Genomic DNA, 27,016 nt, shown 5'->3' on the forward strand with positions numbered 1-27,016 from the left:
TTGAATTTAAAGTATGCATTTTGCAGTAATTTTGATGACTTCATTTTGAAACGGTTCTTAACAGACATTTTGGAAACGTCTCACGTCATGAATTTATTCATAAACCAGCCTGTCAAAGAGCGTAACTTTCACTGGGGAGAACCCGTCTCGGTGCCTGGGTAGCTGTTACCTGGATCACCCACCATCTTGAAAGATCATCACGCATTTCCATTGCTACTAGGATGTCCTGGCTCGCTGCCCCTGGGTTTTAGGGCCCTGAGGAGAGGAGACCATGACATTGAGTTCTCATCTCATCTATGCAGCACCCATACAGGCTGTATTCCCCTTCTGATTATGATGAGAACTGGTGTCTGGGAAGCTGTGATGTTTACTGTGATGGTTAATGGTCACTGTCACACATCAAAAGGGTGATAAATCAAGAATGGGATCTTGAAACAGGACAGTAAAGATAAGCACAATGTGTCATTTTTTTTTCACATGTTAATAGCCCCTAATGAAGACTAATAGGCCTTAATGTTTATTTGTTCAATAAATAAGCCATTGGGTGAACAAAAGGTCCGCGTAGCCAGCAGAGAGATGGGAGCTGCTCCATCAAAGGACATGGTCTGGTGTCTAGAGCGAGTACTAGAAAGTGGTACAGCAACATCGTGGTAGCTACATCACACGATTCCTCCCCCTCTGCTCTCTAAGGGGTAAAGAAAATAAGTGAATGTTTTTGTGCTTTTCTGTTTCCTGTTGATGGCCCTTTGATCTTGCCCTTTCACAAGCAACATTCACGCACAGGTGTTAAACCAGCGCGCCTCACAGGTTGGCGTAAACGGGCATTGCCTGGAGTTTTCGTTGAAATGCAGATTCTGGAGCGGGAGGCTGAGAGCCTACATTTCTAACCAGCACTCAGGCGATGTTCATACAGTTGCGGGTCCATGGACCACACTCTGCCTAGTGTGCTGATTCCAGCCTGCAGGATGGAGGGAACAGAGACCACCAGAATAGATGTGGTGCTTAAGGGAGCAGAGGAGTGTAAGGAATAAAAGTGTAAGCTCCGGGTGGGAATCCTGGCTCTGCCATTGCTATATTTTGGGTAGTAACAACCAACTTCTAAGTGTCTGTGGCCAGAAACAACAAAGATTTATTTTTTGCTCACAGGATGGTGGTGTCTGGCTAAATGTGGGTCACACATCTGCTCATTTAGGGTCCACCCTGAAGGCAGCCTTGTCTGGGGCATGCCATTTTCCCTATGGCTGTTGGGGACCTGCAGTGGCTCTTAAAACTTCTGCTTGGATTTGCATATGTCATGTTTACTCACATGCCATTGGCTAGAGCAAATCACACGGCTAAGTCTGATATCAGTAGGCAAGGAAGTGGGCTCCTCCCACATGGCAGCGGGGGGCGGGGATGTATCGCCCTCTGCAGGAAAGGGAGTGAAGAGTTGGGACGAGGAAACCATCTTCCATGGCCACTCGGCAGCTCTACACTCTTGTTATTTTCTCAGGGTTGTTTCCGGGATTGAATGAGCTGACGTGGATAGCACATGGTACCTGACACATAGGAGAAGCTCAGTAAATGTTTATAATCATAATCGTTAATGTTTTTGGTTCTTATTCCTTACCCTAATCCTCATTGCCAAGTTGCATCTTCCCTCTCCCGGCCTTTCGTGACACCTGCAACACAGAGAGGCCCGATGTGGACCGAGCAATCAGATCACCTGAGGCCATTTGGTCAATTAGGCGCTCACCTGTAGTTCTAGAAGGTGGGTTATCCCACGCTGGTTATTTCCAAATAATTTTAGGCAGTGGTTTAATCTTCCTGCCCATCACATTTTCAGAGTTTTCGACTTGAGTTTCAGATAACTTGATTTTGCTTATTTATTCTCATTTTGTCTTATGGCCTGTTCTTTGATCATTTGTTCTACAGGTATTTATTGCAGATCCAGTGTATCCCAGATGTTGTGTGAGTAGCTAAGATACGTATAAAGTATGGTGACTGTTGACTGAGAGGTTACGAGTGGCTACTGCCTGGAAGCCCTTGCTCATTACCGTCCAATCACCAAGTCCTTGTGGATGAGGCTGCAAAGGTGGAATTTGGCCTGGATATATTTGGCCTGGGAGTCTGGGAAGCTTGAGCATCTTCAGATAGTCGAGGGGAATCGTAGGTCTGTGAGCAGGGCAGGTGCATTACCTGGGCTTTAGAGAAACAGTGCTTAGAATGCGAAGGCTGAAGGAAAGTTCAGTGGTTGGGAAGGTGGCAGCGGGAGAGGTTGCAGGGGTGTGAGCTAGAGCAGCGGTATGTGCGGGTTGGGAGAAGACTTCAAGCAATGACCATGGACCTCGGAAGGTGATCACGAAGCCATAATCAGAAGGGGGAACTGTGGTTAGAAAATGGTGTAGGTGAGGGAGAAAATAAGGCATCCCATTTGGAGCATGAGTGTGTGTTGCAAAAGGGATGACCGGACAGAGATGTCGGTAAAGGGTTTTAGGTAATGTACAAACCAGCTAACCGGGTCAGCTGGTTGAGGATCCATTACACAGTGCATGTGAAAGCTGCATTGGTCTTAGTGTGTAGAAGGAGGCGTGTAGGCCAGTCAGGACACACGAGTCCTCGAATGCTGGAGGACGAGGTCTTTGTCAAGGCGATGGCTCACCGTAGCTGCTGGGTGACTTCTTTTCCCAGTTCGACTAAGAATAGGCAAGCTGTAGTCTCTAGGCTTGTGGAGCTGCGTGTTGCAAACCAAAGTGAATGCGTTAAATTTAACCGTGATTTAAATTGACATTGCCGGGTGCCCAGGGACCGATGGAACACAAGCGTGGTGGAAAAAGCAGCCTCTTCTACTGTTGCCTAATGACAGAAAAGATTTGAAAATCAAAGGCATCGGCTTAGCCTCTCTGTGCAGCAAGGAACAAAACCGAATTAATTATGAATGAGAGGAATAAATAATTTAAATATATCACTTATTGCCTCTTTATTGCTCAACCCTTGAAAAATTATTTCAATTAGAAACTTAAACTGAGTTTGATAGACGACAAAGAGTATGCAGCTCAAGATAAATGCAAATCCCTTTGTGATATAAAAATTTGATTTTGCTGTATGAGGTCTATTAAAAAGAAATTAATAATCTCCAGAAAAAAAGAGGTCGCACCAAGAAAGGTTGGCCTTTTCCCACAGAATATTGCTTATTTTTAAGAGGAAAAAAATCAATACGCTCATTATAGAGATAATTAAAAAAAAATCAAACCACGAAATACTAACCACCAAACTTCCAAGCAACAAAACTAATAAACATTTGTTTATTAGTTTTAAAATCATAGTGTGGGAGTGCTACCTAGATTTCTCATGTCTTAATTTTCTTCTCTGCCCAAGAAAATGGTTCACTCTTCCTGTTTCCTGGCCTCATAAAGCACATCAGAGAAGATTTCCATTTGTCGCACCTGCAGAGGGAGAGGTCTGCCTGGGAAGCCACGCTGGATCTTCTCCAGGACAAGGGTGTCTTAGAAAGTCGGTTTGATTCCCACTTCCATGTCCAGGTGCTGCAAAGACCTCCCTCAGCACCATGGACAGAGCGGCCGGTAACGAGCCCACTGTCTTCGCCTGTTCCATCTGAATCCCAGGCTTCCTCCTCACGGGACTCTGGGCCGTCCCCGCTAGCGGACCAGAACGGGCATGTGGCATGAAAGCTGCCTGCCATCTGCCCGAGGGCGCGACGGCACACGCTTTTGGTACCGTTTAACTGGCATAGTCACAGTTTGTCTGGCTTGTGAACCACGAGCACACATCTATTACCTTATGGTTTAGTATGGGCTGTAGCAATTAGTTTTTTTTCTATTTTATATATGGATAGTCAGGGCCAGAAGTAACATTTTGAGGACATTAAGTGACGCGTGTAGTTTACCTTTTGAACCTACATACGTGTCTGAGGGAACTGAGTACATGCCGAGGGCCAGCGCCACCCTCCACACCCCTTCTCCATAGCAAACACCTTCCTTGTCCCCCAACAAAAACGAACACAAAACAAGTGAACAGCAAGGCCACCAATGCCCAATTTTAGGCAGTTTTCAACTAATTCTGGTAGTTGACAGAAATGCTCCCGCAGGGCTTGAACACCAACAGTCCTCGGCCCACAGACGTATTTTGTTTGGCCAGCAGGATATTTATTTCTTTAATTTGCCCATGTGGCGGGTCCCATACTCTCCAAATGTCACAGGCTCCATCACTGCCCATTGTCTTGGTCCCAGCAATGTCTGGAGACAACTGGCTTTGTGACTCCGAGCAGCAGATCTCTGTCCTTCTCCATCTGTCACGTGTTTGTTCGTGTCATGTCATGGACTGAAGCATGTCCTAACATTCATAAGTTGAAGCCCTGACCCACCAATGTCACCATATTCGGGCCAGAGCCTTGAAGGACATAATTAAGGTTAAGTGAGGTCATAAGGGTGAAGCCCTATTCCCATGGGACTGGTGTCCTTATGAGAGGAGGAAGAGACTCCAGGAATGCATGTGCATAGGGGAGAGGCCACGTGAGGACATGGGGAAACCAGACCCGCTGGCATCTTGGAATTGGACTCGCGGCCTCCAGATCTGTGAGAGGTAACAGTCCTTGTTGTCTGCTGTGGCAGCCTGAGCAGACCGAGACCCCTGCCCTCCTCCTGAAGCCACCGAACTGTGGCAGTCTCCACCCAGGGCTGGGATGGCACCCACGCCCAGTGCTCCGTCCCAGGACACTCCTCAGCCTTCTTTATGCTTTTTTTTTTTCCCGAGCATTAAAGGATCAGCTGATCCCCGAGCAAGCAGCCCCACACCCGAAAGTCTCAAGCCCTTGGGGCTTCTTATAAGAAATCTGAATTTTTGACAGTGACGACATTTTTAGTTTGAATGTTTGGTAAGGAAAGAAAAAGATAAGGCATTAAAAGAATTTATTCTTTCCTCGCACCTCTCATCTCTGTTAGGGAGACCCTGTCTCGGACCCGAGGCTGTCGAGTTGAGGTTTTCTGGGGCGACCTGGGTGAAATGAAACAAAAGTTAGAGGACCCAGAAACTGCGGAGTTTTACGTTGCAAAAGGCAGAGATTTGCTGGTGGAGGAGAAGGGTCCTTACAGAAAGGGGGAGGCGCGGAGGGGAGACCCGGTGTGGCTGAGTTTGTTCGGCGAACTTGGAATGTGACGAGAGGCAGCTGAGGGTGTGAGTGTGTGCATGTGCACATGTGTGTGTCGAGGGGGCCGTAATGGAGAATTAGGGCTCTGAAGCTTTTCGGCTTTGTATAACGGCATGGTTGCCCTTTGCGTGCTCCCACAGACTTCTGTAAACCTTTAATTTTAAATCATTTTCGCCTGTCAGCCTTTTTCTAATGTTCTGGGAGGTATTTCTCCACTCTGCCTTATGTCATAGGTGAGAGCATCTTAGCAGGCTGTTCACACACATATATTAATGTATGCACAACATATAAACACACACATGCATGTTTGTGCGTATGTGTCTACATACGAACTTAAAGTGTCTTTTGGTGTATAGTGGGCTTACTGATAAACAGGACTGGAGCTTTTTCTAATGTGCTGGGAGGTGTTTCTCCACTCTGCCTTATGTCATAGGTGAGAGCATCTTAGCAGGCTGTTCACACACATATATTAGTGTATGCACAACATATAAACACACACATGCATGTTTGTGCGTATGAGTCTACATACGAACTTAAAGTGTCTTTTGGTGTATAGTGGGCTTACTGATAAACAGGACTGGAATGGCTTCCAGATTTACCATTTTAGACAAGCTCTTATTTTAATCATGGTTTTTCTTATCAAATAATTTGACTCAATGCCAACTACTGTTCAGTCTTTTGTCTGCAGGTCATCGCGTCTTCTCGGGGGAACTACTTGCTTTTGCAAGATCGATGTGTTCCACCCATTTTTTTCTTTTTTATGTGAAAACCCTATTTTTAGCAACAGTGATAACATCACTCTTAAACTTGGAAGGGATGAGAGGCCAAGGCCACAGGGGTCAGCTGGTCGAAGATGGTTCTTAGATGGTCACGAAGTCAGCCCAGGGCGGTTCCTGCCTCACGGTCCGGAGGCCTGAAGCCTGAGGTCAAGGCTTGGTTCCTTCTGAGGGTCAGGAGGGAGGGTCCGTCCCAGGCCTCTCCCTGGCTCGTGCTGGCTTGCTGGCCGTTTTGGTGTTTCTTCGCGTCTAGATTTCTACGTGGCATTCTTGTTTGAATGTCTTTGTGTCCACATTGCCACTATTCCTAAGGACGTCAGCCTTGTTGGGGAGGGGCCCGCCCGACGGGAGGGGCCCGCCCGACTCCAGTGTGACCTCATCCAAACTAACTGCGTTTGCAACTGTCCCATTCCCCAAGAAGGTCACAGTCTGGGTCCCGGGGGACAGGACTTCAGTGGGACTTTTGGAGGGACACGATTAGGCCCAGAACACATGCGCGTCTATGTAGGTAGCAGCTATGAGATGAGAAGCCTCTGTAGATCTAAAGGAAATCAAATGAGTGCTATTTCCCCTTCCCGATTCGCGTTCTCAGAGCATGCGTGATTTAGTTCCCTTAGCCGAGCCACGTGCGGGCCGGGGGACAGAGCAGACTTGGGAAGCACGCCCCAGTCTTCCGTGCTCAGGGGCTGAGGAGGGCCTGCAGCTGTGCGCTTGGTGGCCTGGGTCCCTAAGGGTGGGACGGGGACAATGTGAGGAGACGCACGTTTATTTACAGCTCAAACGGTTGTGTAGCCTGCTGGGAACAGGACAAGAAACCACTTCTCCGTGTCCTGACTCCAAGAATGAAAAGTGACATGTTTTGATATTTTATTATTCCGTCATGGAAATAACTCGCGATGCTGCGATGAATCACAAGGATGTTGTTAGGGTACCGCATGCTCTCCGTTTCCCTCCTTGGTTTGTTAGTGCCCCTTAGAAGGTAGACATGGTGCCCCCCACCGTCCACTCATCGACGGGAGCTTCCACTTCCATCAGCCAGGCAGCCCCGGACGCATCTCCGTAAGGATGTTTCCCCATCACATGAGGCATCGAGTATGCGTTCTGGGCGAATAACAAATGTGAGCGGAATGTTTACTATTTGTTATGTGATCCTTAGAAAATTTTATAAACTCTTATTTAAGTTGTTAGCTGTGCTCCATCCTATAGCATCCCAGATGTCTTCGACACTTTACTGCACTAGAGACAATGTACTCACATGTGCACATGTGTGCATGCACACACATGCCCACACATGCACACACAATTTTTTCCAAGAGTCAGCCAGCCCTGGCTGCCTGTTTGAGTGTTTCCATATGACAGGATGATGGGAAGATGGGCATCAGAAAAGCCTCGATGAAAATCATTTACATAAATGTACCCATATCGTGTTCTTTACATTTCAAGCGCATGGAAGGATGTGGGATTCTGAAAGTGATTCAAGACTATATTACTCTCAGGTCCACTGTGGGCTCCCATCATGTGTCAGAGAAAGTGCACTGTAAACAGGGCCAATGAGAAAAGCCACCTATGATGACCTGGATAAAGGCAGACATTCACATCTAGGGGCTCTTTCTAATTAAGTTGTTGGAGGCTCTTGTGAATTCTGGAGAGTGGTTCATGAACCTTGCTATCCGGAAAGGATGGATATCATCCATCCATTCTTTTACTGAGCCTTAAAAGCCAAGGCTCGACCTCAGTTGCGAGTAACACACAAGGTGCACTGATGCTAAATCTGCTGACACACTGTAATCAGGGCCGTGGGGACGGTGCCTATTCGGCCCAGGCTCCCTGCACTGAGGCTGGGAATAAACATCTGACTTAAGAAGTAGAGCAGAAAAATCAATCTACTCTTCTGCACCATGTGTGACATTTTAATTACCTAGGCAGCTTATCAGGACATAATGAAGCAGCTGCTATGATTATGGAATTTTGTCCTAGTTATTTACAAAGCTGCACAGCTACGTCCATATCGTCATTGTCACATCCAGCAGGCTTACGTTCCAGAGCAGGTGTTAAGCTGATTTATTGTCCAACTCAGATAATCACTCCATTGCTGTCACTTTTTCTTTGGAGCCAAAGGATTAAGATTTGAGTTATTCTCTGAAAGTGTGATTCATTTTGATCTCAGTTGTCTTCTGCTAGCAGTGATCTTTCTTCATCTTCTGACTGCTCAATGCTTCTCTGGTTTCATTCCATCTTAAAGTATTATCAAAGTCATCTGCCCCATCAATAGCCTTCCGACAGATGCTTGTGTATTATCCTCTAATTATTCTAAAGGATAAGAGGAAGCATTTCTGGTAAAATAGTTGTCACAGGTCCTTACTAATATTTTATTATTGTTTCAACTTGATGGCCAACTAAGTGCCAGGCAATGACACAAAAATATTAATATTTTTCTAGTAGAAATTCTAGTTAGATTCTGATTGCTAAGTAGAAAACAATTCTTTTATTGATTAAAACCATGTCCCTGTTACATTGTTACATTCTACCATAAAACGGTGTAAAAAATGTTAAATTAACCTTTTTGATTGTTTACCTAATGTCCTTTCAGTAATCTGGTTTAAATTAAAAGTTGGATTATGGCTTTAGATTTAAATCATCATCGAATCCCTTCTGTTTGGTTTTACGGTAAATGGATTCTGATATTAAAACAAAATCCACATGCAGTATTCCCTAGGGAATTACACATACTGTGTGCCCAAATCGCTGACTTCAGACGACACTGGAGTTTGGAGACAATGTTTGAAAATAGGTATTGCCAGACGTCCCTTAATATTACTAGTTGTAGGGCAGGGAAGCTGAAGACTAGAACAGCAATCTCAACCCAAAATGAAGCAGAAGAAATGGACCGGTATCAGCACGAGTTGTGATCGGTTCAGTAAGCTGTGGGTCTGCTTCCTTTTTGCTGGGAAAGGCCATGGACTAGTATTTCCTCCAGCGGAGCTATAAAATGACAGTTCTTTGTCACACTGGCCAAAGGCACTCTTTAACCCAAAGGGGAACCAAATTTACTTACAAGCAAAATAAGATAGTCAGGGTCACTTCCTTACTGTCTGCATCTTCGTCACGTTGTCCTTCTAGGTTAGAAAGAAATGTGTGCTGGTTCAACATTTACTTTGTTTCAGAATTCAGAAATGCAGATTTGGAAGGAAATCCAGATCCATTTGTGCGATGATATTTTCTTAGTGAATAGCCTGTGTTCATTTCAGAACTAAACACAGTTAATTGTGAATATTCAAGGACTTCTTGGAAGAGAGGCAAGGGAAGCTGATGGTGTTTTTGATTCCGCTGTTAATTTGCTTGGGTGCTGAACGCAGACAGTCAGCTTTCTGTAGAACAAAAGAGATCCTTCACTCCGGGTGAACTTTGCCAGCTGCTCAGACACCACGATGCCCGTGTTTCTATGGCCTCTTTTCCTACTTTGTGTTTGCCGTCAATGATGATTTTAAACTAATTTCCTCAGCATAAAATTGGGGAAAGAGAGGAGAATGTGAATATGATAGCCTTTTGGGGAAAAGTCTTCTCTGTGAGGGTCATAGTCTAAATATGTATATCAGGAATTCACTCTCTACATTAACTCGACACGTTGGCTTCTTCTTTGGGATCATGACGAGAATCTCTTTGCTCGTTGATTGATTGTTTTTTCCTCATCTGGATGGAACTCAAGGGCCATGTGCTATTAGGCACAAGTTCCCAAGCCTGCTGTTCCAATCAGAGCTTCTAGCCCCTGGCCATCCTCCTCCAAGCTGCCTGGGACTTGGCCATTTGGGTATGATTGATAACTACCAGTTGCCTCCTGCGGTTACCTCTGGGAAGTTGGTACCATGTTGAAGAGGCTCTTGAGAATATATAGGTAAACCAGACTGTTATAACCTCAAGCCTCAGGATTTTTCCTCCTTCTTTTCTTCACTCCCCTCTGCTCTTTAATCTCCCTTCGAATAGAGAAAAAAAAATCTGCGCATCTCCTGTTTTAGCCTGTGACATTAACGCTTGAAGACGGAAGCCAGTGTTTCATTTTTTTGCAAGACTGAAGAGCATTTTCTGAACTCGGTCTTTCTCAGTAATGGAAGCCATCCCTCCAAAAGGTTGTAAAACAGAATACGCAGCTCTTTGGTGCCTTTTCCCCCACAAGCAGTCCAAATGGTGGCGGAGGGAAGATGCAGGCAGTTGGTTGCAAATCTGGTAATTTGATCTACTCCTACTTTGCTATTTCTACAACTGCATTGGGTTAATGTGGGCATTTAGCATAAATAATGCATGATACAAATTTAAACTGAGGCCTCTGACTTTTTACATAAGAAATGCAGATGGATGACGGAAGGCACTTGGAAGTCTTCCCAGGCTGATTTTGTAGTAAATTAGACAGTATTCCATAATTATCCAATGAACAGGCCAAGCCAGACTTCAGGTGGATGACAAGTGGCAGCTGTGATTAGGCATGCTTAGGTCATTCTGTGTGCAAATGTAAGAGTTACTGCAAATACCACCCAACCAAAATGACTCAGGAGACATCACGGCATGATGGCGGAGAGCAGGGACCTTGGAGCCGAAACGCCTGGCTTCAAATCCTAGTTGTATTGCTGGGGGACTGGATGACTTTGGGAAAGTTATGAAATCTCTGTGCTTCAGATCGTCCTCAGCACTTAAGAGGGAGTTAATAATAATACTCTCTTAGAATGATGTCAGGATGACTCAATGAATTAAATATATAAAACACTTAGAACAGTATGTGGCGCTTAGTAAGGGTTACATAAATGTTGGCCACTCTTGCAGTTATCTGTTGCCGTAATGCTTCGGACTTTTCAGAACATTCTAGTGTCATATAGGTCATCTGTGTCAAGTCCTGCGGGAAGGGATGAATTCCCATGAATGTTCCTTGGCTTGTGAGGATCACCTTTTGGGGTTTTGCACCCTACAACTGATGGATCTTGGTCACCAGCCTCGTCAGCTCTCTGTGCACTCAGGAGGTGGTCATCTCTATCCTTTGCCTGGATAACCATGGCTGGGGAGATATTTTAAAAACACATTAAAATAATGCAACCAGAGTTCGGTTCTAACTTTGCATGGGTCCATATATGCTTATTAAATTTCACTAATACTTAAGAATAATTAAGTTGGAGATATGGTCTGGGGTAAGATGGCAAAGCGAGCTTGGGTTATAGAACCTCCTGCCCCTAGACATTAATGCACTAAGTAAATCAGAGCAGAGTGTACGTGGGCAGAAACTAACAATGGGGCAGGAGGTAACAGATGGATTCTAAAAAAATAGATCCTCTCCAGGTGAGGAGAGATAGATAGGCAATCTAGGAAACACCCCCGGAGGTGGGCTTGCTCCCACCCCAAGCAGGAGGTCCAGGGATGCTGAACAGGCAAGGTTTTGAAAACCTCAGGAACGTCCTCACCTCCAACAAGTTTGGAGAGAAGCAGATTGATGGGGGCTTGGGATGCCGGATACAGCAAAAGACAGTACAGGATGCCCAGGTACATTCGAGTTCCAGGTAAACAATGAATCCTCTTTTATATAAATATTCCCCAAACATTGCATGAGACGTTGTGTTGGTTTACTAGGGCTGCCATCGCAAAGCACCACAAAATGTGTGGTTTAAACAACAAAGATTTATTCTGGAGGCCAGAAGTTGAAGATCAAGGTGTCAGCAGGGTTGGTTCCTTCTGAGGCTGGGAGGAAGGATCCGTTTCATGCTTCTCTCCAGCTTTGGGTGGTCCCAGGTGTTCCTTGGCTTGTAGCAGCATCGCCCCAATCTTCCCTGGCCTCTTCCTATGTGAGTATTTGTGTCTAAATGTTTCCCTTTTTATAAGGACACCGGACATTTTGAATCATGGGCCAACCTTACTGTACTATGGCCTCGCCTTAACTAATTGCAACTGCAAAGGCCCTATTTCCTAAGGTCATGTTCTAGGATGCTGGGGTTAGAGCTTCAGCACACGAATTTCAGGGAGGTGGGGAACAGTTCCATCTGTAGCAGACATATTTTAAAAGTATTGGCTGTTTATATAAAATTCAAATTTAACTGGGTGTTATATATTTTCATTGGCTAATTCTGGCAACCCTAGTGGGAGTTTGGGTTAATAGGTAACATGGGGGAACCTGGAACCTTCCTACCACCTCAGAAATGCTGAGGGATAAACTACGGGAGATAACCATTTTGTTCTGTTTAGGCTTGTGGGAAAGAGAAGAAGGGAGGTAGACTGTGATTGTCTACAATTAATTCCACCTAGTGATGGAAATCATTCAGCAGAAGGCATTGGCCAGAGAACACAATAAGCCAAGGAGGCCTGTGACCCCAAGGCAAAGGGACACAGAAAAGCCTCTGAAACCGTCTTCTCTCCACTGCAGGCAAACTGGGCCCAACTCTATGGCTTTGTCCTCTCTTGTTTCCCCACTCTTAGAAGTAAAGGTGAGGTGACTTTGGCGGTGATGAAGGACTTACCATTTCTAGTACAAAGTCTCGCAAGCCCATCTTGGAGAGAATGATCTGAATCTCATCTTCACCCCTCTCTAACATAGACAGGTTACATCTCTGACTAGGTGGGGTGAACTTGGGGTCAGATTGCAAATAAAGAAGCAGAGATTGGGGCTTCCAGTCATAGATTCTTGTAGCCCCACCGGGAGCTCAGCATCCAAAACCAACCTCCTTCCAGTCACAGATTCTTGTAGCCCCACCAGGAGCTCAGCATCCAAAATGACTCCAGCTTCCGAGAAACATATGGAATGCAAATCACCTAGAATGTACATCGGAATTTCTGAAAGGAAGATCAACATGTTTTGGTTAAACTGAGAAGAGAACCAAGAAAAATTTACGTATACCTCACTAAAAGTAAGTAGAATGTCTAGCTCAAGCTGCTCAAATTAAATATGATTAGTATACAGAGAAATTGCATAGGGACTATACAAAAATAATGCATAGCAAGGAAAGCAAAGAAATGTAGCCTGTAAAACACACAAATAATTCATTTGGGAAGAAAATCCCTCTGAAAGAGAAGAAAATGCAAAGTTTTGTTTGTAAAAGAACTTCAAATAACATGAATTCAACTAAAAAGAAAGGAAAACAGTTGATAAAAAATTCGATTTAAAAAAAATATCTAATTTTTGTTACTAAGAAACAGAATAAGAACCAAACCAACATTTTCACAAACTAATAAATAGACACAGCAAGAAAGAAGGAAGACATTGATGAAAACTAGTTTTCTGGATGACACATAACATTCGTTGTATTAATAGAATATATACCTAAGATAATCACAAAAATAAATCATTTAAAGGAACATGTAATAAACATGGAGGGCATACAATAATGACATGAGGTTATTTGGAACATACAGCAAATGGCCAAAGAAAGAGAAAGAAATCAAAGGCATAATAGAAACATTTCTAAAACGAAGATCTGAAGGTAGTCTAGAATAGTGCTGACACATAGGTGCTCAATAAACACATCATGTTTATATGCGTATATAATGTTTATATACTTCACTAAGTATAGTGAAGATGTAGAACAGAAGTTCACTTTGTGCTCTGGGAAAAATTGATATAGAAAAAACAACCTGGGGCATTCCAGTGAGTTGAATTTACCAAAATGCAAGGGTAAGGAAGAAACACTTCAAGTATCTGAGCAGAAGAGCAGCAAGCAAAGATGAACCATCATGCTGATCTAAAACATCCACTCACAAATACTTCACGCCCGAAGACAGCCGAAGCAGTGTTTACAAGTTCTGTGGAAAAGAAATTTAACTCAAGAGTTTTATACCCAGCCCAGTTGTTACTCTAATATCAAGGCAACGGACATTTCAAACAGACAAGAAATCAGAGAATATAGAGCCCCTATCTACGTTGGTGAAAAAAACAAACAAAAATCACAGAAAACTATTTGATGGTGTATCAGTTAGTTCAGGCTGTCATGGGCCAGATGGCTTAAACAACAGAAATTTGTTTCCTCACAGTTTTGGAGGCCGGAAGTTCAAAAACAAGGTGCTGGTAGGGTTAGTTTTTTCTAGACCTCTCTCCTTGTTGGCTGTCTTCTCAGCTGGTCACCCCTCAGTCTGTGTGCCAGTGTCCTAATCTTCTCTTCTTATAAGGCCACCAGTCATGCTTTATCTACCAAATGGGTAAAAATGGAAATTCGCCACTTCATTACGGGGTACAGTCCTTTTCACTTCTAGTGGGAGCATTAATCTAGCAACACCACCCCAAATTTACAATGGAAACACTCAACAAGTTCTCTGCATGAAATGGACTCTGTGATATTCTCACACAAGAGACGTGATAACAATATTCAAGCAGCAATATTGATTATAACAAAAAATAGGAGGCAACCAAATGATAAAATAGCATGCTGCCATTAAAATGAATGAAGTAGATCTCATAGGTTGATGTCAAACAATATATTATTTAATGACAAAAGTGAGGTGCATAATATCATATGTATTTTAATAATATGTGTGTATTTCAAAAGCATATACATATTACATACTTTTATAGATTTTTTATCTGAAAGAATTTGCATGAAACTATTACCCACAGTTTTCTCTTTGTATATGAGGTTAGAGAAAAGGTAAATTTCTGCTTTAAATTTTACAACTCCCTATACTTTTTGAAATGTTTTGCTACAACCATTAGCAAAGCAAATCATCAGTTTCAAAACAGAATGAATGAATTGTAATGTCCGCTCCTAAGAGGTTCAAGTTCATCCATGTATGTTAAAGATGCTAGGGCCCCTGGAATTGCTTCTGGGGAATGCAATTTCTAGAATGACCGAGAAAGCTGGTGTGTGTCCCACCAAGGCTCTGCCTCTTGGTTCATTCTCTCTAGAACTCTCTCTAGAAGTGAATCTGTGATCCCGTAGAGTCTAAAACTCATATCCATCTTCTACATCTGAACACAAATCTGAGGAGATTTTTTTCCACTGGAATTCGCTACGTCTTCTCCAGAGTGATGATCCAAGTCTTTGTTGACCTTCTTCCTGTTTAATTATGCAAACGTTATCCCTTTAATGTGATCTCAAAGTGTAGTCAAACTCTTTTGAGTCTCTTGAAATCATATATCCACAAGTTTGTTGGGGTTTCCTTTCAAATGTTTTCTCAGATTTTCAACTAATTATGGCTCCTACCTCTGATGAGGGTCCTTCGGAATTCTGTGTGCCAGGAGTCACTGGAACCTCCTTCTTCCAGCTTGTCGAAAACGTTTGAGAGCCACTACAGCCACAAGTTTTGGCTTGTGTATCCCAGACACCAAAGGCTGCTATAAGCATAATTTTCCTTTTAAAAATTATTATGAGACAGTCACTACCAGCATTATCATTCCCAATTTAAAGATGAATTGGTAATTAGTAGAATCTGTTTATTATTTAATGAGGTAGAAGACTATGGGACATGACAGATGTAGTTTGGACAGGGGTATAGCAATGATTAACCAGAATTAGATTCGATTCCTAGATTAGATTAGATTGATCATCAATTCACTCTAGGATACTGCCGTATTTATTCTTCTCTGCTCTCTAGTTTCTTATAATAATTATCTTTAGTTTATATATAACGTATACAATAACTAATATATATAATTCTTATATATAGTTTAGAAATAGATGGTTTGCAAAATTATAAATAAATGCAGTTATGAAAACTATGTCATCATTACACGTTTTACATACTCAAGAGGTTGCATGTCAGTGTCTAATGCCTCATCACTGTGCCAGCATGCAAGTCAGAGTCCCTTTGCTCATGAAGGAGAGATGTGAACATTGGAGTCAGCACAACTTAGGTTTAAAGCCAGGCTGTGCTGCATAAAGCTGTGTGACAATTTCCTCAACATTAAGATGGAGATGATGATGTCTGCGTCTGCAATCGTTGTTATAATTGAAGAAGATGGCACGTGTAAAGTCCCAAGCATGTAACAGTGCTTAGAAAAGGTGAGATCCCTGCCTTGGGTGAATGAAGACACACTTTTGGGTTTGATCTGCACGTTAGTTATCTGTTCGCCCTCCATCCTCCAGGGGTATGGTAGACATATAAATCTTAGTCATCTATTCAAAAGAAAGGCCAAACTCCTTAGAGGTTGATTCCTGCCGATCTCTTTTATTCTATTTAGCCCTTTGACTATCTATCTATCTATCTATCTATCTATCTATCTATCTATCTATCTATCATCATCTATCATCTGTCTGTCTATCTATCTATCATCTGATCTATTTATCTATCTATCTATCTATCTATCTATCTATCTATCTATCTATCTATCTATCTATCTATCTATCTATCTATCTATCTATCTATTTATCTATCTATCTATCTATCTATTATCTATCTATCTATCTATCTATCTATCTATCTATCTATCTATCTATCTATCTATCTATCTATCTATCTATCTATCACTTATCATTACCTATCTCCATCCACGCACCCACCTGTCTCTTCCAGCCACACAGGTATCTCTCTTCTCTAGTCATGCCCAGGGAGCTCCACTTCACAGTCTTCATACTGCCTATCAACTCACCTGTTTTATTTTTTATAGCATTTTGTTATCTGAAATTATTATTTGCTGATTTACTTTTTACACTATTTGTCTTCCTCCTCCCCTCAGGGAGTGGTAGATCCACGAGGCCATGGATTTTGTCTGTCTCATTCTTTATTGTGATCTGGAACAGTGCCTGCATTGCGTTCATATGCAATAAAAACTTTAACAAAAATATTTTTAAAATCGGAGCAGCAGTAGGGGTTACCAACTTTCTGGAGGGAAGCTTGACAATACATATTAAAAATCATCTATACATGCATCCATTTGACCTCGAAATTTTTGATCTGCATAATTTATTCCATGAATGTAATTGAGGATGTCCTCAAAAGTTTAAGCTTATCATTACTCACTTAGACTGCTGTATGATATCCTGACATCCACCCTTGCGTATCCCCATTTTTTTCATACTTCAGCCAAGAACATCTTTTCTTCTCCTTTAAAAACCATTCTTATCAAATTGATTTTGGTTAAAAGTTAGTCTTGTATACTAGAAAACAATGGTTTGTTGTCCCAAACTTGGACAGGAGTATCCAAATTCGAGTTTAGTTTGCTTATATCCATCGCGATGATTGGCGTATTGAACTTCTTTCTCCAATCTCACTTTGTGATTTTAATGTGGTTATACTTTCTCCTTTCTTTCTTTGGGTAATGAGCTTTTATCCTTTCTTTTTTGCTCAGCTTATTTAGGATTTATGTTTTCTGTTTCTCTACGTTTAAATTTACCTTGGAATTTTACCATGTGAATTTAAACCAACAAAAGTCTATAGTTAAATGAAGACCTAGCCACTCTGCTCTACAAAAACAAAACAACAGAACAAAACAGGTGTTACAGGGTCAATGTTTGTGCCCCCTCAAAAGCATATGCTAAAATCCTAAACCCAAAGTGGTGGTATTGGAGGCAGGGCCTTCGGGAGGTGACTAAATCATGAGGGTGAAGCCCCCATGGATGGAATCAGCATCCTTATAAAAGAGACCCTAGAGAGCTCCCCACCCCTCCGCCACGTGAGGTCACAGCAAGAAGGCTCCTTCTGTGAACCAGGAAGTAGACTCTCACCAGACAGCGCATCTGCCTGTGCTTTGACCTTGGACTTCCAACCTCCAGAACTGAGCAACCAATGCCTGTTGATTATAAGCCACCAGACTGCGGTGTTCTGCCAGAGCAGCCTGGTCAGACTGAGGCAAGAGGTCTCGGAGCACTTTGATTTTGGCCGCCCACTTCGAGACATATGTGCTCTTCTTGTTTTGCAATCCTTCACATTTCACTTGTTAACCTAGAAATGAGACTTTTTTTTTATTACCTTACTCAGATGCTATTTGTTTGGATTTACCTATGTTTTATCATTTCATATGTTTATGCCTACTTGGATCTCAGGTCATCGTTGTAGGATCATGTTCCTTTTCCTTGAAGTATGTCTTTTAGACTTTTATTTCAGGTCTCTGTGGTATGCTCTCTTAATTCCTGGTCTAACAGCCCTTACATCATCTTTCTCATGAATGAGTCCTTGTCTGGGCGCACAATTCTACAATGGCAGTTATTTTCCCTCTACATTTTGAAGGTGATATATTACTGTCGCTGGGTCTCATTGGTACAGTTGCGATGTCAGCTGTCATTCAATTGTTTTCACAGGTGATTTGTCCCTTTTTTTCTGGCTGCATTTTAAGATCTTCTCATTGTACTCAATGTTCTTTAATTTTATCAAAGGATGATGCTTAAATACGAATTTCTTTTTCTATGTCCTACTTTAATTTATCTGAGTATATTATGCTTTGGGGATTTTTAATCCACGTTTTCTGTCAGTCCGGGAAATTTTATCATGACTTTTAACAAAATTATTTCCTCACATTCGTTTTTGAGATTCTAGTTAGATGTAGATCTGGCCTTCTCATTCTATTCTTCATTTTTCTTAATGTTGTTCACGTTCTCCATCACTATTGTATTATCGTCTTGCAAATAAATTATCCTCTAAAATTCCTTGCTGGATATTTATTAGAGATGATGATGATTTTGATGATGGTAGCGGTGGTGGTGGTGATGGTGATGATGATGATGATGATGATGATGATTTCGACGATTTTAGTTTTGTTTTTTCAATCGTCTCATCCAAGGTTCATGTTTTCGTATTTATTTGCTTTGGTCTTCCTCTTATATAATGTGAGCATTTCTTGAATATGTAGTGGCTATTGGTTGTCTATTTACATGCAAGTTTGAATAGGAAGAGAAACTGGGAGGGTTACGCTTTGTAGAGAGAGGGGCAGGCACTTCAGAATCTGTCGAGATCTCTTGATTGCTGATAGCTCTATTTCCCTTGCCATATGACATTTCTCCCTCTTTTTTTCTCAGCCCATTATTCTTATTCAAAAGAAGTTTGGGGGGAGAAGAGGGAATGTGAGTAGACTTATTCTGCCGTCTTGAATTAAAAGAACAGTGTGATTTTTTTTGAAGAACGATCTCATCATAGTACTCTCTTGCCTAAAGCATGCTAAGTGCCCACAGAACAAAAACCAGGATCCCTACATTGATCTTTAAGGTTGAAAATAGATTTCTTTCCAGATGGAATTTTAGCCTAATTTTAAATTTGATTTTGGTGCTCTGTTTGCTTCCTCAGTGTGTCAGAGATTTATACACATCCTGTTCCCTCTGTCTGGAAGGCCCTCTTCTCCCTCTGGCCCTCTCAACCCCAACCCATTCCTCCAACCCTAGAATAGATCAAATTACTCTCATAAATAGCCTCATAGCATCGTATGACCCTTGTAGCACTTACCGAAGATGTAATTTTACCTTTTTCTGTGATCATTTGATTAAATCTGTCTCACAAATATAAGTACCGCAAGCAGAGTAATTATATCTGACCTTGCTTACCATGTTATTCCCTAGTCTCTACTGAGTGAACAAATGTGTAAATAAATGATAGACGAGGGACTTCGGTTGGTCTATGTCAGCTTGTTTTTTGAGACTATTTAGGAGATCTGAGTCAAGCCGTTTAAGTGATCATGGCAGGGTGTTTAACTACCCTGACTCTCAGACTCATCTGAGACACAAGTAAGGCTAAGTAACGATTGATGTGGCTTCCAGTGTAATAATGCCTTATTTATATCTAAAGTTTTTAATGTGGTGTCACATATTTGGACGAATTTTCTCTTCATAACTTTGTGGAGAGCGTGTTGGCTCGTTTTACTCACTGGAATAAGACTGATGTGTGTCACTGTGCGTACTGAGAGTTTACTGGAAAGAATCCATCCGGGGTAAGAATGCTGGGATCCTCAAACACACGGCCAGGCATCGTGAAAGAAAAGAACTGTTGCCCAGATGTATCTTCTGGAAGCCAGAACTGGAAGGCAACGGAGGCTCCCAGACGGCTCTGGGGACCACGGTGTCTCGCTGACCCTTCACGTGCCACTCGCGGGTCTGCACTCTGGTTCCCACCGTGAGCTTCGCTCGGTTAGGATCTGGACATGACCAGTCTGGTCCGTGTGTCTCTTATTTCTCTGCTCGCTATGAAGTATGCTTGTTCGTTCTCTTGACTTCTCTGATGATCTTTGACTCTGCATTTTAGACTAGAATCTCAGAGAGAAAGGAAAGACTGGTCTAGTGGCAAAGCGCTCAGAGTTCGCGTGTCATGGGCTGGCGGTCCCTGCAGTGTGGTGGAGAAAGCATCACTGACTGAAGGAGCCCAGCAGGCTCTCTGCTGCTCGCTGGACGGGTCTCAGCTGGCGCTTCCTCCCGTTCCCAGTGGTGGGGCTCAACCCAGCTTCAGCTTCCTGTGAGACCAGTGGCTTCCTTCCCACGGGGGATGTACACCTGAACCCAGCTTCCAGGGGATCCCCAAGGCCCCTGGGCGCTGGCATCAGGCTTCTGTAACAACTGCTGTAACAGCTGGCACCCCAGCCCGTACTGCCTTGGGCCCCCGTAGCCTGATTATTTCCTTGCTTACAGTGTTGTGCGCGCACTTGTCTTATAAGAAGGGAGAGCAGCGTGGTGGAGGAGACCTCCGTGGAATTCACAGCCATGCTGCGTGTCCATCACCGTCCTGGACCTGCGAGCCTTCCCGTGGGATCAGGGAGGTCAGGGAAACTGTGTCTTCTGTTGCCAACTCTGGCTTCTAGGTACTTTGCTCATTTGCTTGATGTAGTGGGTTGAATAGTGTCTCCCCAAACCCATGTTCACTGGGAAATTCAGGATGCAACCTTACTTGAAAATAGGGTCTCCAGATCCAGTAAGACTTCAGAGATAAAATCATCTTGGATTTCTGGTGGTCTCTACATCTGATAACAGGTGTCCTTGTAAGGAAAAGTAGAGAAAATTTAGACACAGAGAAACAGAGGCGAGAAGACTGTGTGAAGATGGAGGCAGGTATTGCAGTGATGCATCTATAAGCCCAGGTATGCCGGGGTCTGCTGGCAGATGCCAGAAGCTAGGAAGGGCATGGGGTGGTTCTCTCCTGGGAGCATCCAGGAAAACCAGCCCTGCCCACACCTCAGTTTCAGACTTCTGGTCTCCGGAACTGCGAGAGGATGAATTCCTATTGTTTCAGACCCCCAGTTTGTGGTGATTAGCAGCCCGAGGAACCCAGCACGATTTGTTCAATTTGGTCCCTAGAAGCAGAACCTAGAAGGAAATTCTTGTGCAAGTGACTGAAAGATCAACTGGAGAAAGGCCACGTGAGGGGCCAGAGGAGTCGGGGGGTCGTTTCAGCTGGAGACTGGACTCAGCCTGACCCCCCTGGAGCACTCTGGCACGCCAAGTGTCCTGTGGGCTTTGCTCCAGCCATAACGGCAGGGCCAGTCTCTGAACCTCGGGTCAGCCAGTTACTGTGGGCTGCCCGGGAGGGGTGGGGACTGTCCTCCTGGCTGAGCTGGTTCTCATTTGGCAGAGACAAGGTGACGCCGAGAAGCACTGGCTGCTAACACTCTCAGTAGCGAGGAGGTGGGCATACCAGCTTGGGAAGGGGGACTCTGCGCAGGGTCACCGTAGCTTCCATTATGCCCATAATGATTTCTTAAATGGGATTCTGTGAAGTGGTGGCATCTGTTATAGGTCCCGATGCATGACAGGTGGCAGCCACTTTGCATGACTGTGCCGTTGCTCGGCACGTCAGGGGTCTGTCATCCTTCCAGCTGTCGGCACAGGGAGTTGGTCTGGGGACGGTCAGGAGCCAGAGGCCCTCGCAGATGGGCGGGGCTCCTGCTGAGGGGACGGAGGTGCTTCCCGCATCTGCCCGAGCTCCGCACCCGGCAGAGCTGAAGGTCAAGGAGGTGGGTCTGGGACACCTTTAGGGATTTTGGAGAAATTGGGAGAACGGGGCAGGCGACCGTGAGTGCAGCGCTTTTCCATCTGTTACTCACAAGACGATAACAAAAACTCGGCATGGAATTCATGTTGACGCAACAGGATGTCGTGTCAGTCCGTATCATTAAAATTCTGTATCGATTCCCATCCATCTTACCGTGCGGAATCAGCCGCGTGGAGCAAACATGGTTTCTCATGGCCTCTCTCCTCTAGGAAATCATAAAAAACGTTCACATAAAGATGACATCATAAACTCTTCATTTCTTTTCTCTCTATCGTGTGCAACCTATGCAGTTTCCCTAGGAATAAAACATTCACGTAAAATCAAATTCCCTGGCTGTTTCAGGTGGCGTTCCCAGTGCACCGACCTAGAATGCCTTTCCGGATCAAAACCAGTGTTTGAGGCAGCAACGATAACATCACAAATCAAAGAGATTGGTTTCAGAGTTTCACCTCAAGTGATTAAGAATAAAAAAAATGTCTCGTTCCGTGTCCCCCGTCGTACCTTCGTCCCATCTTTAGCGTGCGCTTGCTTTGCTCAGAGGCGCAGTTCAGACAGAAGTCAAGTGTGCACCGGCAGGCGGGGAGCGCAGGCTGAGCAGGCTCTGGAAAGGCACCTCCCAGAAGTGTGTCTCGCCCGGCACAGGTGCCAGTCAAGGACAGTTGACAGTCCTAGGGAGGAGTGAGCACTGGTATACAGTGTTAGTGTTCTGCTTTCAAAACTCCGAGTTTCAGAAAGATTTCAGAAGCCACACCTCCTGGAAGCGACCTTCACGCCTTTCCACTACCAGAGACCCCCTCCATCCCGTTCCCACCGTCTCAGCTCAGAATGGCATCTGACAGCAGCCCAGGGGTGCTCCTAGGCCTCGCAGGACCCCCCCACCCACCCAGCACCTGCTTCGAAAGAGCGCCCAGTAAGATGAGCCACGCGGTCCTCGTGCTGACGGAGGCTCATTTTCTTGCACGGCCCCTGTGTCCCTCCTGTGCTCCGCACCCCAGCTGGCCCTGTCCTCCTGCAAGCCTGAGCTTCTCTGTCTGTCCAGGGGACTCTGCAGCTCCCCAGCCGGCCCCTCTGAAGCTGGCAGCCTGCGAGTGCCACCCACACCCATCCTCACCTGCCGTGTTTTCATGCCATTTCCCCCGCCTTCAGTGGCTGCTTTGTCTTTTCCACACCTTCTAGATCTTTCTAGGAGTTTCCAGAAGAAAAGACTGCCCAGGTCCTCATGTGCTTCTCGATGTGGCAACTTTTTACCTCTTTTTAATTTTTTACTGATGTTTAAGTTTTGCTTGTATTTTATTTTTACTTTCCTTTGGCCCTCAAGACGCTTTTGCTGCGTCTTAGTAAATGCTAAAATTCGGCGGCGGATATTCCAGGGTTTGACACTCTGTTCTTCTTCTTCTTAGCTGCATGGTTGGGGCAGCGGACCTAAACCTTCTGTGCCTCAGTGTCCTCTGGAAAGTGGGGATGACAGTGACACCTGCCTCCTGGAGGGCTGCTGTGAGATTTGAGTGAATTCATGCTGTAGGGATCATGACACTGTCCCTTTTCTCTGCTACTTCTCTGGCTGCTCAAAAAATCCAAATGACATAGAACAGATTAACAGGAGAAAATTAAGTTTAAATACGTGTGCATGGGCATTCACAGGAATGTAAAAATTCCAAAGACAGTAAGGCAAAAAGACGCAACCGTGCCATGTTGGACCAAGGAGGGGGACGTCGGACTTCAAAGGGAGGGAGGCAATTCACAGGGATGGACAAATTGAAGTTTGTAAACAGATGTTTGCTGGGCCATCTTGACAATGAGACACGGAGAGGCCTTTGATTAAAAGGGCCTCACTGGGCTCCTCCCTGTCTGAATCACCTAGTTCACATCAAACTATAGGTGCCTGTGACGATCACTCCCTTCTTAGACAGGTCCTCGATCCGAATTCATTTAGGCAGCCAGGAAGGAGTCTCAGGGAGGACCTGGCACTGATCATGAGTTGGATCGTGGCCACTCAGAGCCTTAGCAGAGATGGCAGAGGGTGGGGCAGGACCCCATGAGCCTCTGAGGTGTAGACCCCAGTGAGTTAATATGAGCAAACGTCCCCTACTGCCCTCTAGAAATTTTTTTTAACTCTGAAATGACTTCACTCTGACATTTACCTGCTGTATTTAATACCGGTCCCCTTTGGATAAACTTCAGCCATAGCTCAAGTCGACCTCCACTTCCTTTCAAAGGGAAAAACGGTGTTTTCCTCCTTCTCCCTAAGCTCCCCCATCCACACCCTCGGGCCTCGCCCAGGCTCAGCGCTGGGCCTCTGTCCCTGGTGACTGGGTGCTGGCTCCCGTCTGATTACAGTCAGCGGGTTCCTCGAGAAGCCTGCTTTGACCTTGACACACTTCCAGATCCGGCCATCGAAGGGCCTCGGTGCTCCCAGCAGCCGATGGATTTCTAAATTTATCAGGGAAAGACCATCCTGTTATGGTCACTGAACCTCGCGAACACCTGGGCATGGAAATGGCCTGTGATTCTGAATAAACTCAGATCAGATTTATTCATTAGGCCCAGATATTGGCTGGTCACCAGCCTTGTCCTCACTGGTTTTGTCTGCAGGAATTGCTGGGGGTGGGGGGTGGGTGGAGAACAAACATCTCCATTGGTGGGAGGCCAGAGGTGATAGTGACAAGCACTGTATCAGACGATGCCCACAAAATCTCTTGGAAACTTGCAGAAAAATGCAAGACACACATATGTTATGATGCTGTTCTCAGAAGGATCACACTGTAGTTCCCAAAGGCAGTGTCGCTGTAAAGTAATGGATCAGGCGGACGGGTCCCCTTAGTGGCCTGGAGCTGCAATCTGGAGGGCCACGTAGTCCCTGAGGTGACCTTGTTTTCTATAGTGAAGTCACAGCCTATGTGGATGAATTTCTAAAATCCACATTTACATTGTTTGCCATTATTAGTCAACATCCGAGTGTTTTATAAGTCATTTTCTACTTACATTTTTCATTATTTTTGATTTTTTTTCTTTTTGTTTATGTCACCAAACCTCTGCATTTGTAGGAAATAAAATACAATACATCCTTTAGTGGAGAGAGAGGGAGAGAGAGAAAAAGAGAGAGAGAGAGAGAGAGAGAGAGAGAGAGAGAGAGAGAGAAGTACTAAGAATCATAATTGCAAACTGACAATGTCAAGTTACTCTGGGTTTTACTGTTCAAAAGATCCCAATGTCATATGGGGCCAACATCAGCAGAACTGGCAGTTCATCCAGTCGATTAGCCGTGATGTGCAGGACCAAGTTATTAGTAAAGCTGGAATTAATACCAAGTGATCTTTTGCATCTGAAATTCAGTCAGGAGCTGTCGTGAGACATCCAGGCCTGAGGTGGCCAGTCTGAATGTCAGCTAGACCGGTGCTTTAAAGGAGAGCTGATATTCCTCACGTAAGGGGGGGAGCGTGTTCTTTGCATTTCCTTCTCGTCGAGATGTGGAAGCTTACTTCTGTATGTCATTCTAAAGGTCAGCCTTCTCAGGCTAAGTAGGAAAACAGGCATCAGGGGACATAGACCACCCCTGTGTGGCAGGCATGCCTTGGGTGGGTCCCCAGCTGCTGGTTCTCTGGTGCCTGCTTTGTCCTGGCCACGTGCTTGCTCGAAGGGATTTGGACCCCGAGTTACTGGCAGAATCTGTCAGTGATCTGGTTTTGCCTTATTCTATTCATACGTCCAATCCTATCTCACTTATTTCAGGCTGAATAGTTGTCATATTAGATACACCTACAGGCTGAAGGCGGCTCTGGTTGCTTACTTGTGCTTAAAGAAACAGGAATGTCGCTGTTCTCAGAGTAAAGGTTTTTAACATTTTACCTTTTACTTTTATGAACTCACCCCTTCCACTGGGCTGTTAACCCTTTTTTAATTTTTTTAATTTAAAAAATTTAAAATTTAAAAAGATTTTCAGTTACAGTTGACATACAATATTCTGTTAGCTTCAGGGGGACACCATAGTGATTAGACATTTACATAACTTATGAATGATCACTCCAATAAATCTAGGGACGCGGCACATAGTTATTACAATGTAATTGACTCTATTCCCTACGCTGTACTTTACATCCTGGGACTGTTTTCGTAACTGGCAATTTGTCCTTTTCAATCCCTCCCCTTTCTAACGTGTTTGAGTCGACGGTGAAATATCTTTGTGCTTTGTTTTCCTCTGTCCCCCTCCAGGGCTCCCCTGGCCCCTAAGTCTTGCGTGTTCCCAGTGGAGTGTCTTTCCTTTTAAAACAGAGAACGACAGAATGAAGAGAGTTCTATTATTATTTTTAAAATTGAGTGATGGTGATCAAACCTTGGAAAGGGTTGGATCGGTGAGGTTTTCGGGCCGTTTCTCTGTCTGATGCCTCTTCAGCAATCATTTTCTTACAGGAAAAAAACCATACAGGCAAAGGCTGTGAAGTGACCAACTTCAGAAATGATATCCAGCCTTAATATTCGTATTTGGTATTGTTATATAGGATCTCGATGTTTTATTTTACTATACGTCACCTTCCATTAGGTTTGAGAATGTCACACATCAGATAGTCTGTTCTGATATGCCTTTAATTTTTTGGTATCCGTATGTACCAAATACTTATAAACTTGCAAAGATATGTTTTGTATTTTTACGTATGAAGGGAATGGGGAGAATCTTACCTTACTTTGTGGTTCGAGCCTAACAGTTCATTATTTTTAATAAGTCTCCATCTTACCAGTAGCTCTTTCCCGCTGTAGATTTAATTAGTCGCCCCTCCACCCCCCGCCCCTTCCTCTCGCTAGTTGACAGAGCTAAGAGGAGGAAGCGGCGGCAATTTGAAACCTTGTTAGAAATTTATGAAGTGCTAAAATGTTTTGTTCCCAGAGGCTGGCTTGCCAGCTGTCGCCAGAGTCCGGGGTGGGTGGCAGTGGGCGGGCAAGCGCGCAGGCGGCGGCCCGGGAGAGGATGCGCGGTGTGGACGGGGGCTCGTTATTGTCCCCGCCGTCGACCCGTGGTGTGTAGGACGAGAAATGAGGGGCATCCGGAGAAGGAGACGCAGAGCCAGCGACGGGGACCCATCTCTGCCTGTGGCAGCGTGACGACAGGGCTCAGCATCGGGCGTGGGCATCGCACCCGTGCACGCCGCTCCTCGTGGCATCTCCAGCACACAGCCTGTGTCTAGCAAAGTGGCCCTGAACTCATCTCTTCCCGGGGGATCGCCTTCTCCCGGCTCTCACAAGG

The 27,016-nt window shown here is 44.4% G+C and overlaps 1 protein-coding gene across 1 annotated transcript in view; it reads left to right on the top strand.

Moving 5' to 3' along the window:
- The first annotated feature begins 11,319 nt into the window (after window positions 1-11,319).
- The window catches only part of DSCAM (DS cell adhesion molecule), a 540,559-nt gene continuing 524,862 nt past the window's right edge, over window positions 11,320-27,016 (top strand). Inside the window, exon 1 of the mRNA XM_015593080.1 lies at window positions 11,320-11,442. Coding sequence (XP_015448566.1) covers window positions 11,320-11,442 — 123 coding nt within the window. The remainder of the gene's footprint in view (window positions 11,443-27,016) is intronic.

The sequence above is a fragment of the Pteropus alecto genome, unplaced genomic scaffold, assembly GCF_000325575.1.
Source record: "Pteropus alecto unplaced genomic scaffold, ASM32557v1 scaffold97, whole genome shotgun sequence".
NCBI lineage: Eukaryota > Metazoa > Chordata > Mammalia > Chiroptera > Pteropodidae > Pteropus > Pteropus alecto.